The sequence below is a fragment of the Protomyctophum parallelum genome (assembly GCF_964188405.1).
Source record: "Protomyctophum parallelum genome assembly, chromosome: 19".
NCBI lineage: Eukaryota > Metazoa > Chordata > Actinopteri > Myctophiformes > Myctophidae > Protomyctophum > Protomyctophum parallelum.
In genome coordinates, this window is record NC_139717.1 from 5,958,030 (window position 1) to 5,974,645 (window position 16,616).

The 16,616-nt window shown below is 44.9% G+C and overlaps 1 protein-coding gene across 4 annotated transcripts in view; it reads right to left on the reverse strand.

The window, feature by feature from the left end:
• eya4 (EYA transcriptional coactivator and phosphatase 4) overlaps positions 1-16,616 on the reverse strand; it is a 102,752-nt gene that overhangs the window by 24,070 nt on the left and 62,066 nt on the right. For all 4 annotated transcript variants that reach the window (XM_083791101.1, XM_083791102.1, XM_083791099.1 and 1 more), the window contains 3 exons: positions 16,154-16,328; positions 12,965-13,104; positions 5,571-5,654 (listed from right to left, as the gene is read on the reverse strand). In XM_083791101.1, the coding sequence (XP_083647227.1) occupies positions 5,571-5,654; positions 12,965-13,104; positions 16,154-16,328 (399 nt within the window). The remainder of the gene's footprint in view (positions 1-5,570; positions 5,655-12,964; positions 13,105-16,153; positions 16,329-16,616) is intronic.

Genomic DNA, 16,616 nt, shown 5'->3' on the forward strand with positions numbered 1-16,616 from the left:
ACCAAGTGACCATGATACTGACCAAGTGACCATGACACTGACCATGATACTGACCAAGTGACCATGATACTGACCAAGTGACCATGATACTGACCAAGTGACCATGACACTGACCATGATACTGACCAAGTGACCATGACACTGACCATGACACTGACCAAGTGACCATGATACTGACCATGACACTGACCAAGTGACCATGATACTGACCATGATACTGACCAAGTGACCATGATACTGACATGACACTGACCAAGTGACCATGATACTGACCAAGTGACCATGATACTGACCAAGTGACCATGACACTGACCATGATACTGACCAAGTGACCATGATACTGACCAAGTGACCATGATACTGACCAAGTGACCATGACACTGACCATGACACTGACCAAGTGACCATGATACTGACCATGATACTGACCAAGTGACCATGATACTGACCAAGTGACCATGACACTGACCATGACACTGACCAAGTGACCATGATACTGACCAAGTGACCATGATACTGACCAAGTGACCATGATACTGACCAAGTGACCATGATACTGACCATGATACTGACCATGATACTGGCACGATACCGACCATGTACGAGCGCCCCTCACTTCACACGGGTGTGATTATATAAAACATCAGTATATTTTGATGGTAATACTTTAGCACTTTGACTTCAGTTAAGTCCACCACTTCAGTCATGCACTTTCATGAGAAGTGAAAAACCATTTAACTCAGATGGTGTATACACAGATCCCCTATAGTGGGGTTCCGTCTCCATGTTAAATTTAGTTGTCATTTACAACTCATGTAAAAGTTTCACTTTCAGTACTAATTTGAAGGTGAGGGTCTATAGAACCATTTTGGTTCGAGTGGCAATCACCAAAATAAAATAATTGGCCTATAGGGGGCGTAGTCAGGTGCCAACCCCCATCAGCCCTACCAAAATATGTAAACTGTTGTAACTTTTGATAAATTATCCAATCTGAACATATGATATATGTATGGATTCACAATCAGGAGTAGCATTTGGTATTAGACATATAATATTTGTTTCCACCCAGTATTGGTGTATATCCACAAAAATAGCAGGAAAACGAGCTAAAAACTAGTAGTGGGGTCCCTAGACAGACCGTCATTTACAACTCAACAAAAGTTTAACTTTCACTTCTAATTTGTAGATAATGACCTATAGAACAATTTTAGTTCGAGTGGCAAGTCTACAAATTAAAAAATATTTTTTCTTTTGCCAAATTTCCAAAATGGCCAAAATCGGAATTATGTTTATTTGAAAAATGTCTTAATTTTCTTATATTGCTGTTTTTTCTTTGTTTTTCTTGCTATATCAAGTTAATCCTGTGTGAGGAATCAACTGGATTTCAAATATTAATGTTTTGAATAATCTGATAGAAACAAAATAAAGATGGCTGCCAATGTACATTGAATTACTACATTACGCCTAACTTCTATCCTGTTGAACCTAGAATGGTGATGTTGGTGCCTATACCTATGTTATCATGAATGACTAATTGGAAAAAACAAAATACATATAATAAGACAATATATAATATTTCACTCAAATGAGACAATGCAGTACATATGTGGGGAACTAAAGTTAGATATTGGAATATAATACACCACTCCTGTGTTATATTTGTTTATTTTATTTTTTTAGTTATACTATGTACTGCCACTATAGGGGGCAGAGTAGCAGGTGTGTCTTAATTGTTCAGACTTGGTAGCTTGTTAGTTATAAGACTAAGCATACTGCAGAAGAGCATGAGCTGCACTGATTGCTCTATTGTGGTATTGATATTTTGAAGGTAAGCAAAAAAGTTAAACATGTCATGAAGGATCCTAAAGTGTTTTTTATGAATATGGATAGTCATGGAGTGCCACGATACGGTCTTCTCCCAGCGCAACTGCCTTGTCGTTTATCTCTTGGGTGAGTTCTACCTTCTGTAACGAATGGTCTGCTGCATATGTTTCTTCACCACAAAAGAGACATTTATTACGATTAACAGGTGCACCAGTCCGGCATGATCTTCTTGCCAATGCCACAGCACCTCCAGAATGCCTTTTTTTTGTACTGTCAAGTGCTGTTGCCCTATACAGATGCGGACAAGTTGTATGCCAGAATGCACGAGTTAGCTTCATGGATTCTGCATCTGGAAGTTCAACGTCAGGGTGGGGAGAAGAGTCAATTGCTCTGAACTGACTTGCAAGGCCTATGATGTCTGTGTAGGCTCCTTCTCTACGACTGGCAACTGGATTTGCAAGAGGGCAAACAAGTCTTTCCTCAGTTTGCTTTTGGCACAAAATGCACAACTGCCATTTCGTTGTCCCAGCCATAACAGACAAATACTTTATCCAGGTTTAGTTTTCTGTTAGGGTCATATCATGAAAAAATATAGAAAATATTAGATTACTATATTATTATATAACTTTTGTATTTAACAGTTTGCCTCAACATATTAATAGATACAACAGTCAGCAATACATATAGCTACATTCACATTTACCATTGTAATAATAATGAAAATAATGAAAACACAATCCTCAGCATAATTGCTATACTGTAGCTAGCCTTTAGTTTTAGCCTGTGCTATAGCTACAGGCTACTTTGGTTAATGCTAGCTCATACTATTGGGATGTAGTACTTTGGCCACTTATCCCACATGACTATCCATATTCATAAAAAACACTTTAGGATCCTTCATGACATGTTTAACTTCAATGTTTTTATGTTCATGTTTACCTTCAAAATATCAATACCACAATAGAGCAATCAGTGCAGCTCATGCTCTTCTGCAGTATGCTTAGTCTTATAACTAACAAGCTACCAAGTCTGAACAATTAAGACACACCTGCTACTCTTCCCCCTATAGTGGCAGTACATAGTATAACTAAAAAAGAATTAAATAAACAAATATAACACAGGAGTGGTGTATTATATTCCAATATCTAACTTTAAGGTTTAAGTACCAAATGCTACTCCTGATTGTGAATCCATACATATATCATATGTTCAGATTGGATAATTTAATCAAAGGTTACAACAGTTTACATATTTTGGTAGGGCTGATGGGGGTTGGCACCTGACTACGCCCCCTATAGGCCAATTACTTTATTTTGGTGATTGCCACTCGAACCAAAATGGTTCTATAGACCCTCACCTTCAAATTAGTATTGAAAGTGAAACTTTTACATGAGTTGTAAATGACAACAAAATTTAACATGGAGACGGAACCCCACTACTATGAGAGGAGGGTTGCCATGCCGACGGTGTAAACACCACTCTTGGCGAGGTGTGAACAGAAACAGCTGCCACCATATTTCTTAAGGGCAGGAGGAGTGGATGAGGTGTAAAAAAAGAAAAGAAAAAAAAAGGAGAAAAAGGAAAGAGAAATCACTTTGGTTCCAAATTGTTTTAAAACCAAGATTAGCAGAACACGTCCGTTCGGTTCGCCACAGCTCTGCTGCTACTCAGTGGCGCACCATGCATGCAGACAGTCGAAGAATACAGGCACCAATTTCGCGCTACATCACAAAACACGACACCAGTGGGTAAACAAAGGCCGTTACGTTGTATTGGCGACGAGGGAGCTGTTGGAGCCATCAGCATTTTGTTTTGTAATCGAGGAGAAATTTACAACTCTCTTACATTCGTTAAAATACAGTCTCTCACTCTGGAACTCCTCTGTGACTCTCTCTCTCTCTCTCTCTCCAGCCAATGCAACACAAACCAAGCAGAATTTATTATGCCACAGGGTTCGCAGTCACACATGCATAGCGTTCTCTCTCTCTCTCTCTCTCTCTCTCTCTCTCTCTCTCTCTCTCTCTCTCTCTCTCTCCTCTTTCTCTGAGACGCGAGCATGCACACACACACGTACGCACACACACACGCGCGCACGACTATTTACAACCCACCAGGGCCCCAAACCATGTCTGAACGCTACGGTCCAGTCAAGTGCAGAGGAACTAGAGGAACTAGAGGAACTAGGAAGTGCAGCGATGCCCACAAAAAGCCGTGGTTGTAAAACGCCTGAGCTCCCCCATCATGGTTCCATGCTAGTCTGGCTCTAAACGGTTGGCGCTCCACCCCGCGTTGCGTTCTCTCTCTGTCTCTCTCTCTCTTCTGGACGTCCAAAACAACACGGCATGGAGAACTGAGTCCGCGCGGGGCCGTACAGTACAGTACAGTACAGTACAGTACAGTATACAGGCGCGCTACTGGCTGCCACACCACCACACCACAGGAAACTACATCATCCAATAAAATAGAAAAAAGGCTGCTTCAGTCCTGACCACATATAGTCTGATCTCGGACGCGGGCCAGCCAGCCAGCGACCGGACCGAACCGACAGAATGCAGGGGAACTGTAAACAGTTGCAGTCGCTCTGCGGGGGGCCAGTCAGGCCAGACCACCAAACAGCAAACAGGCCAGTCCAGACCACCAAACAGGCCAGGCCAGACCACCAAACAGGCCAGTCCAGACCACCAAACAGGCCAGGCCAGACCACCAAACAGGCCAGGCCAGACCACCATACGGGCCAGGCCAGACCACCATACGGGCCAGTCCAGACCACCAAACAGGCCAGGCCAGACCACCATACGGGCCAGGCCAGACCACCATACGGGCCAGTCCAGACCACCAAACAGGCCAGGCCAGACCACCAAACAGGCCAGGCCAGACCACCGAACGGGATCAGTCTCCGGGGGCCATACGGGCCAGACCACCGAACAGGATCACAGGGCATAGTTTGGTCCAAAATAATAAAAAAACATCAGACCAAAAAGAGATAAATTATGTTGTGGAATTAGGACGATGCTGGTACAAACATCATCAGTTTTATGAATATATATATATATATATATATATATATATATATAGTATACTGTACGCACGCACGCGTATTTTGGCAGGTTTGGGTGGTTAATATCTCAAACCACACTGCTCTGGTGGTGTTGCGTGTTTATTTCATTCTCCGATGCTGTCAAAAGCAGGATACACAAAATATAAAATAAATCACTTCACTATAGACACAATAATGAGGGGATATGCTTTGATGCCCTCGTGAACCGGATCGCGGTTTTCTATAAGAAATAATGGAATGAGCGCCAGTTAAAGCTCATTGCTTTAACTGTGGTTTACTTCTGCGTGACAAAATGGCAGCAAAAGTCAATGTTAAATCAATTATGAATTCATAATCAAATCAATGCATATTAGGTCATCTGCACAGTAAACCCTTCTGGAGCGGAACCTCTTTGTGGTTCTTGTTGCTACAGTCGAGTGCATCTGACTTAATCTTTTCCTGTCCTGCACATGTTCCACATGTCCATGTACAGCATAGCAAAATAACAGTTTTGAAATCATAGAATAAATATTTGAAGTTTTTCCAGAAAACTTAGGTCAGTATTTAGAAGCCGTTTTTAGAATTGGCCTTAGTCCTAAATGGGTTAAAATGAACACAAAGCATTTGACGGTGTCGTTTGAGGATAAGGCAACGATATGTGTGTGTGTGTGTGTGTGGGCCTCCGTGCGTGCGATATCTCTAATCTCACCTTGCCATATTTCTGCGCGTAGGAGCCCGTCAGCAGAGAGTGGAAGACGATGATGGTCTCATCCAGGTCCCACACAAACACCCTCTGAATGGACAGAGAGACACACAGTCACATCACAAACACCCTCTGAATGGACAGAGAAACACACAGTCACATCACAAACACCCTCTGCATGGACAGAGAAACACACAGTCACATCACAAACACCCTCTGAATGGACAGAGAAACACACAGTCACATCACAAACACCCTCTGCATGGACAGAGAAACACACAGTCACATCACAAACACCCTCTGCATGGACAGAGAAACACACAGTCACATCACAAACACCCTCTGCATGGACAGAGAAACACACAGTCACATCACAAACACCCTCTGCATGGACAGAGACACACACAGTCACATCACAAACACCCTCTGCATGGACAGAGAAACACACAGTCACATCACAAACACCCTCTGCATGGACAGAGAAACACACAGTCGCATCACAAACACCCTCTGCATGGACAGAGAAACACACAGTCGCATCACAAACACCCTCTGAATGGACAGAGAAACACACAGTCGCATCACAAACACCCTCTGAATGGACAGAGAAACACACAGTCACATCACAAACACCCTCTGAATGGACAGAGAAACACACAGTCACATCACAAACACCCTCTGCATGGACAGAGAAACACACAGTCGCATCACAAACACCCTCTGAATGGACAGAGAAACACACAGTCGCATCACAAACACCCTCTGAATGGACAGAGACACACACAGTCGCATCACAAACACCCTCTGCATGGACAGAGAAACACACAGTCGCATCACAAACACCCTCTGCATGGACAGAGAAACACACAGTCGCATCACAAACACCCTCTGAATGGACAGAGAAACACACAGTCGCATCACAAACACCCTCTGAATGGACAGAGAAACACACAGTCACATCACAAACACCCTCTGCATGGACAGAGAAACACACAGTCACATCACAAACACCCTCTGAATGGACAGAGAAACACACAGTCACATCACAAACACCCTCTGCATGGACAGAGAAACACACAGTCGCATCACAAACACCCTCTGAATGGACAGAGAAACACACAGTCGCATCACAAACACCCTCTGAATGGACAGAGACACACACAGTCGCATCACAAACACCCTCTGAATGGACAGAGAAACACACAGTCGCATCACAAACACCCTCTGAATGGACAGAGACACACACAGTCACATCACAAACACCCTCTGAATGGACAGAGAAACACACAGTCGCATCACAAACACCCTCTGAATGGACAGAGACACACACAGTCGCATCACAAACACCCTCTGAATGGACAGAGAAACACACAGTCGCATCACAAACACCCTCTGAATGGACAGAGAAACACACAGTCGCATCACAAACACCCTCTGAATGGACAGAGAAACACACAGTCACATCACAAACACCCTCTGAATGGACAGAGAAACACACAGTCACATCACAAACACCCTCTGAATGGACAGAGAAACACACAGTCGCATCACAAACACCCTCTGAATGGACAGAGAAACACACAGTCGCATCACAAACACCCTCTGAATGGACAGAGAAACACACAGTCGCATCACAAACACCCTCTGAATGGACAGAGAAACACACAGTCACATCACAAACACCCTCTGAATGGACAGAGACACACACAGTCGCATCACAAACACCCTCTGAATGGACAGAAACACACAGTCGCATCACAAACACCCTCTGAATGGACAGAGAAACACACAGTCGCATCACAAACACCCTCTGCATGGACAGAGAAACACACAGTCGCATCACAAACACCCTCTGAATGGACAGAGAAACACACAGTCGCATCACAAACACCCTCTGAATGGACAGAGAAACACACAGTCGCATCACAAACACCCTCTGAATGGACAGAGAAACACACAGTCGCATCACAAACACCCTCTGAATGGACAGAGAAACACACAGTCGCATCACAAACACCCTCTGAATGGACAGAGACACACACAGTCGCATCACAAACACCCTCTGAATGGACAGAGAAACACACAGTCGCATCACAAACACCCTCTGAATGGACAGAGAAACACACAGTCGCATCACAAACACCCTCTGAATGGACAGAGAAACACACAGTCACATCACAAACACCCTCTGAATGGACAGAGAAACACACAGTCGCATCACAAACACCCTCTGAATGGACAGAGAAACACACAGTCGCATCACAAACACCCTCTGCATGGACAGAGAAACACACAGTCACATCACAAACACCCTCTGAATGGACAGAGAAACACACAGTCACATCACAAACACCCTCTGCATGGACAGAGACACACACAGTCGCATCACAAACACCCTCTGCATGGACAGAGAAACACACAGTCACATCACAAACACCCTCTGAATGGACAGAGACACACACAGTCACATCACAAACACCCTCTGAATGGACAGAGAGACACACAGTCACATCACAAACACCCTCTGAATGGACAGAGACACACACAGTCGCATCACAAACACCCTCTGCATGGACAGAGAAACACACAGTCACATCACAAACACCCTCTGAATGGACAGAGAAACACACAGTCACATCACAAACACCCTCTGCATGGACAGAGACACACACAGTCGCATCACAAACACCCTCTGCATGGACAGAGAAACACACAGTCACATCACAAACACCCTCTGAATGGACAGAGAAACACACAGTCACATCACAAACACCCTCTGTAAGGACAGAGAAACACACAGTCGCATCACAAACACCCTCTGAATGGACAGAGAAACACACAGTCGCATCACAAACACCCTCTGCATGGACAGAGACACACACAGTCGCATCACAAACACCCTCTGAATGGACAGAGAAACACACAGTCGCATCACAAACACCCTCTGCATGGACAGAGAAACACACAGTCACATCACAAACACCCTCTGAATGGACAGAGACACACACAGTCGCATCACAAACACCCTCTGAATGGACAGAGAAACACACAGTCGCATCACAAACACCCTCTGAATGGACAGAGAAACACACAGTCACATCACAAACACCCTCTGAATGGACAGAGACACACACAGTCGCATCACAAACACCCTCTGAATGGACAGAGAAACACACAGTCGCATCACAAACACCCTCTGCATGGACAGAGACACACACAGTCGCATCACAAACACCCTCTGAATGGACAGAGAAACACACAGTCGCATCACAAACACCCTCTGAATGGACAGAGAAACACACAGTCGCATCACAAACACCCTCTGAATGGACAGAGAAACACACAGTCACATCACAAACACCCTCTGAATGGACAGAGAAACACACAGTCACATCACAAACACCCTCTGAATGGACAGAGAAACACACAGTCACATCACAAACACCCTCTGAATGGACAGAGAAACACACAGTCACATCACAAACACCCTCTGAATGGACAGAGAAACACACAGTCACATCACAAACACCCTCTGAATGGACAGAGAAACACACAGTCGCATCACAAACACCCTCTGCATGGACAGAGACACAGACAGTCACACCACAAACACCCTCTGAATGGACAGAGAAACACACAGTCGCATCACAAACACCCTCTGAATGGACAGAGAAACACACAGTCACATCACAAACACCCTCTGAATGGACAGAGAAACACACAGTCGCATCACAAACACCCTCTGAATGGACAGAGAAACACACAGTCGCATCACAAACACCCTCTGAATGGACAGAGAAACACACAGTCGCATCACAAACACCCTCTGAATGGACAGAGAAACACACAGTCGCATCACAAACACCCTCTGCATGGACAGAGAAACACACAGTCGCATCACAAACACCCTCTGAATGGACAGAGACACACACAGTCGCATCACAAACACCCTCTGAATGGACAGAGAAACACACAGTCGCATCACAAACACCCTCTGAATGGACAGAGAAACACACAGTCGCATCACAAACACCCTCTGAATGGACAGAGAAACACACAGTCACATCACACACACCCTCTGAATGGACAGAGAAACACACAGTCGCATCACAAACACCCTCTGAATGGACAGAGAAACACACAGTCGCATCACAAACACCCTCTGAATGGACAGAGAAACACACAGTCGCATCACAAACACCCTCTGAATGGACAGAGACACACACAGTCACATCACAAACACCCTCTGAATGGACAGAGACACACACAGTCACATCACAAACACCCTCTGCATGGACAGAGAAACACACAGTCGCATCACAAACACCCTCTGTAAGGACAGAGAAACACACAGTCACATCACAAACACCCTCTGAATGGACAGAGAAACACACAGTCGCATCACAAACACCCTCTGTAAGGACAGAGAAACACACAGTCGCATCACAAACACCCTCTGCATGGACAGAGAAACACACAGTCGCATCACAAACACCCTCTGCATGGACAGAGAAACACACAGTCGCATCACAAACACCCTCTGAATGGACAGAGAAACACACAGTCGCATCACAAACACCCTCTGAATGGACAGAGAAACACACAGTCGCATCACAAACACCCTCTGAATGGACAGAGAAACACACAGTCGCATCACAAACACCCTCTGAATGGACAGAGAAACACACAGTCGCATCACAAACACCCTCTGAATGGACAGAGAAACACACAGTCGCATCACAAACACCCTCTGCATGGACAGAGACACACACAGTCGCATCACAAACACCCTCTGAATGGACAGAGACACACACAGTCACATCACAAACACCCTCTGCATGGACAGAGACACACACAGTCGCATCACAAACACCCTCTGAATGGACAGAGACACACACAGTCACATCACAAACACCCTCTGAATGGACAGAGACACACACAGTCACATCACAAACACCCTCTGAATGGACAGAGACACACACAGTCGCATCACAAACACCCTCTGCATGGACAGAGAAACACACAGTCGCATCACAAACACCCTCTGAATGGACAGAGAAACACACAGTCGCATCACAAACACCCTCTGAATGGACAGAGAAACACACAGTCGCATCACAAACACCCTCTGCATGGACAGAGAAACACACAGTCGCATCACAAACACCCTCTGAATGGACAGAGAAACACACAGTCGCATCACAAACACCCTCTGAATGGAGACAGAGAAACACACAGTCGCATCACAAACACCCTCTGAATGGAGACAGAGAAACACACAGTCGCATCACAAACACCCTCTGAATGGACAGAGAAACACACAGTCGCATCACAAACACCCTCTGAATGGACAGAGAAACACACAGTCGCATCACAAACACCCTCTGAATGGACAGAGAAACACACAGTCGCATCACAAACACCCTCTGAATGGACAGAGAAACACACAGTCGCATCACAAACACCCTCTGACTGGACAGAGAAACACACAGTCGCATCACAAACACCCTCTGAATGGACAGAGAAACACACAGTCGCATCACAAACACCCTCTGAATGGACAGAGAAACACACAGTCACATCACAAACACCCTCTGAATGGACAGAGAAACACACAGTCACATCACAAACACCCTCTGAATGGACAGAGACACACACAGTCACATCACAAACACCCTCTGAATGGAGACAGAGAAACACACAGTCACATCACAAACACCCTCTGAATGGACAGAGAAACACACAGTCGCATCACAAACACCCTCTGCATGGACAGAGAAACACACAGTCGCATCACAAACACCCTCTGCATGGACAGAGAAACACACAGTCACATCACAAACACCCTCTGCATGGACAGAGAAACACACAGTCACATCACAAACACCCTCTGAATGGACAGAGAAACACACAGTCGCATCGCAAACACCCTCTGCATGGTAAATGGTGCATTTATATAGCGCCTTTATCCAAGGCGCTTTTACAGAGATTGTGCATTACATTCACCCATTCTCACACACACACATTCATACACCGATGGCAGCGGAAACCATGCAAGGCACCAACCAGCACATCGGGAGCAATTAGGGGTTCAGTGTCTTGCTCAAGGACACTTCGACAGTAACTCTGGGGGAGCCCGGGTTCGAACTGGCAACCTTGCGGTTACCATCCAGCCACTCTACCCCTGAGCCACCGCCGCCCCTGCCCTGCATGGACAGAGAAACACACATAAGAAAAGAGCGTCCATCTCTACAGGCCATGGACGCATAAACAACGATACTATATCCATTACATTTATTTTCTGATGTGTATTATTTTCGAAAGTAGACTAGGTTCAATCTGTCAGCATTCACGTGCAATCTATATACGCCATCAGCGTATGACCTTCGTCACTTGATTTTTTTTTTTTTTAGCTTTTCTTTAATATTTCCGGTGACAGGGTCAAGCAGAGGCGCCGGATCTATGGCCAAGGGGTGCTGAACCTGAGCGTAAACACACCACTTCACACCTCAGGTGTGAAGTGCGTACGGTATGTGGGGGGGGGGGGGGGGGGGGGGGGCTAGGGGGGCTAGGGGGGCGCACCCGAGTCCCCATCCAAACCGGCTTAACGAGAATGGACTAGTCCGCATCGTGGAGGAGGGTGCTTTGAATTCACCCAGGGTGCTCAGGCACCAGAGCAACCCCTAGATCGGTGCCTCTGCGGTCAAGTACGAATTAGCCCTAAATATCTGTTAAACCGCTTGAACCCCAGCATCCCTGTACTGTACTGTACGGAACGTTTGGCAAAAATGTCAAGATCTACAAGCTCGCAATGCATCGCGTTGCGACGTGTTGTGAACTTGTAGAAGGGCTTTTTTTTTTTGGCAAAGAAGAGCACAGCAAGTACTTTGGCATCTCCGTTTGACTAAGTATTAGTGTTTGGGTGGTTCCGAAAAAGAGAAAAGAATCCACTCATCTGCTCCAAAAGTTATACTTTGACCAGATGAAGAGCCTTATGGCTCGACTACGTCGTCAATAAAGTGTAACCTTTGGAGCAGATGGCGGTTCTTTTCTTTTCTCTCTTTCTGATGCTATTTTTGAACCCAGCACCTCTACCAAAGTGATGTGTGTATTATACTATTAGTTTATTAGTTTATTGTATAATATACTTCCAGGTCACTGTCCGGCGGGGAGAGGAAGGGTTGTTCTATAATATACAGCGTCTTACTGTTCTGTTCTTTAACTATATAGAAGTGTCTATTTGTACGTCTCTAAATGTTTTGATGAATTGAATCAAGAAAACAAGTGTAATGCTTAATTGGGTCGTCCACTCACTGTTAACAGTCTTTGTATTGAGTTTGTGCTTGAAATGTACTGTAAATTCTGCAAACTGTTAATAAATATTTCAATCAATCAATTACCTCCAGGTCACTGTCCGGCGGGGGGGAAGGGTTGTTCTTGCGGCCCCTCCCCCGAGATTTGGAGCCCCCCCCACTCCTGCAGGCGCGGTCGTCCAGCTCCTTGATGGGCGTGGAAGGGCTCTGCACTGTGTCAAAGTCTGCTGAGGAGACGCACACACACACACACACAACCACACACACACACACACACACACACACACACACACACACACACACACACACACACACACGCACACACAAAACCACACACGTAAAACTCACTGACATCACGGCTTCATAATTATACAATTCCACAATTACAAAATATTTATTTCAAACTGTACAAACATTCATAAACAATATTTAAGTCACTGAAGAAATGTATACTGTAGGAGTTAATGGTCGAGACTCTGCAGATACGCCAGAGGAATATAACAATAAATCATGCGGTCAGGGTAAATAATTCTACAGGATAGCAGAGATTAGATTAAACTAATGAGTTCCATAAACAGAAAAGCAGCATGGCTATTTTTTTGGGTGTGAATTAATGCACAAGATTCGAATGCACACAAAACTATTGAACACATTTTGGGGCGGGAACCCCTTTTGGTGTTAGCATCATGTTATGCTTTTACACCTGACAGGGGGAGTTTCCCTGGTTGGACGTAGCGCGTGGAAGGAACACGTTATTCCAACCAGTTCCTTTCCCCTCCATCAAGGCGCCCCGGCTGGCCAGGGGGATGACAGTTTTCTGAAAAGCTATGTTTACTATGTCAGTCGTTCTTGGATTTTTCAAAAAATAGCAGACCTACAAGCTCATAGCGCGCCACTCGGTGGCGCGCTATGAGCTTGTAGATCTGCTATTTTTCAATAGCTATAAAGCACAACATAGTGCTAACACAAAAGGGGTTCCCGCCCCCAAAATGGGATAATGTTTGAACACAAACACCAAACGTAGTACGGACGGTGGAATGTAGCTCATGCTGAATGTTGCGCCGCTAACGCTAAGTGCCACATGGTTCCGCCGTGGCGCGGTAACCAGAACCAGACGCTAAGCTTCAGCTCTCATATTGTTATGTCTCAATCAGAGAGAGAGAGAGAGAGGGAGAGAGACACAGAGAGATGATGATAGAGAGAGAGAATGAAAGTGCAGGAGGAGAAAGACTGATAGACTGAGAGAGACAGAAAGAGACAGACAGAAAGATGGTGGGGGGGGGGGCAGATGGAGAGAGAGAAGGACGGAATAATGCAATTTAACCCATTTAGACCTGAGATCGACTCTACAAAATGTCTTCTGCATCCTGACAGTTTTCTGAAAAATCCATGTTTCTAAAGACCCTCTAAGGAAATATATGTATTTGGCCGCCGACCCCATCTTAAAATCTGTTGTTCCAGGGACCCCCCCCCCCCCACCCCCACCCCCATCCAGAAGCAAAGATTTGAGTTAAAAACGTTCGCTCTGAAAGAATATATTCAAACATTTGGGCCACAATTTCACGATTTTTCTAAAATAGCAGATCTACAAGCTCGTATGAGTTTGTAGGTCTGCTATTTTTCAATAGCTAAAGCATAACATAATGCTTGAAACACCAAAAGGGGTTCCCCCCCAGAATGGGTTAAATAACAGAAAGCAAAAGGAGCTATAAGTGAATAGCAAATAATAATATTATGATGTAACTCGATGTTCACAGAGAGAGAGAGCCAAAGCGCGAGGCGGATTTAAACGGTAAATCAATGTAAGTGACAGAGAGAGACGCGATAAGCTCCTTTAATCACAGCTGCTGATTCTCAGCCAAGGTAAACCAAAAGAAATGTGAGAAAATATAAACAAAAGAAAAGAGCGGGAAAGGAGAGAAACGGAGAGCGTGAGAGAGAGAGAAGATGTTTGGCACACTTTACTTTGTTTCCATTCCTTGTTTTTGCTGCCATACTCTACTCTCGTCCCATCTATTGATACACTTCGTTGCACTTGCCCAACGCAAATAGCCGATCTACACGCTCCCAATGTGTTGCGTTACGAATGCGTTGTGAGTTTGAGGATCGGCTGTTTTTTTTTGCCTAAGCAAGTAAGCATAAATCCGGCTTGAAGTCTGACTCAACAGAATGCACATTTTCTCACTTAAAATTTGCTAACGTAAATACTGTCTAAATGACCCAAATCCTCCTGGGTACAGTGTGCAGAGTGGGACCTTACTACAGCCCACACAAGGGATTTGGCACACCGTTGTTCTAGAGTGGATGTGAGATTATATTAAAGGTTTTATGACATTCATTTTCATTTCTTTTTCTTTTTTCTTTTAGGTTTTATGACCTCAATTACACCCAAAAAACCTGAACTTTGAACATTCAGTGGATTTTCTGTGGTTTGAAGTTTTCTTTGGGGTTTTTTGGGCCTTTTGAGCTACAATGAAAACAGGCAACACAGTGAAAACAGTGACATCTGCTGGCAAATCCCATTGACATATATGGGATTTGCAGTAAGTGATGTCACTTACTGCCGGCAAATCAGAGCACCTGTTTGAGCCAGAAAACCCCAGATCACAGAAAATCTACTGAATGTTAAAAGTTCATGTTTTTTGGGTGCAATTGAGATTAGAAAACCTAAAAAAAACAAGAACAATTCCAAAACCTTTTTTTTAATGTCACAATCCCTTTAACATAGTTTGCCGGCCACTGCTACGGAGCTGACAATGAGGTTATATCTTCCCTTCTTCTCTGGAGTCCTGCCTCAAAGCAGTTAGCATAGACGTAGCATAGACGTAGCATAGAACGTAGCATAGACGTAGCATAGACATAGCATAGACGTAGCATAGACGTAGCATAGACATAGCATAGACGTAGCATAGACGTAGCATAGACGTAGCATAGAACATAGCATAGACGTAGCATATACGTAGCATAGAACGTAGCATAGACGTAGCATAGAACATAGCATAGACGTAGCATAGACGTAGCATAGAACATAGCATAGACGTAGCATAGAACATAGCATAGACGTAGCATAGACGTAGCATAGAACATAGCATAGACGTAGCATAGACGTAGCATAGAGAACGTACCTTGGTGCAGCTCCGCGGCCTGTCCCGTCATGACGTAGCATAGACGTAGCATAGACGTAGCATAGACGTAGCATAGACGTAGCATAGACGTAGCATAGACGTAGCATAGACGTAGCATAGACGTAGCATAGACGTAGCATAGAGAACGTACCTTGGTGCAGCTCCGCGGCCTGTCCCGTCATGACCGGGGCGGGCTCTTGCAGCTGATAGGCCGCCGTGGACCCCGTCCCATCCACGCTATTGGACGACATGTATGTCCCGTAGGATGAGGCGGAGTAATACTGGGCGTACTGGTTTTGGCCAAACGTTGTGTATGAAGGGTATTCCTGCAGAAAACACAAACTTATTATTAGGAGCCGATACAGTATAAAGGTGTGTGTGTGTGTGTGTGTGTGTGTGTGTGTGTGTGTGTGTGTGTGTGTGTGTGTGTGTGTGTGTGCGTACGTGCGTACAGTGCTGCACAATTAATCGGAAAAAGATGGAGATCTAGACACCTACAGTACAGTATATGCAATTTCATTTTGTGAAGAATCGTGAAAAATGGTGCGGCACTAGTTGGCGGTCCTTGCCCGATTAATTTTGGTAGCTCTTTAAGAGAAGATTTAACTCCAAAA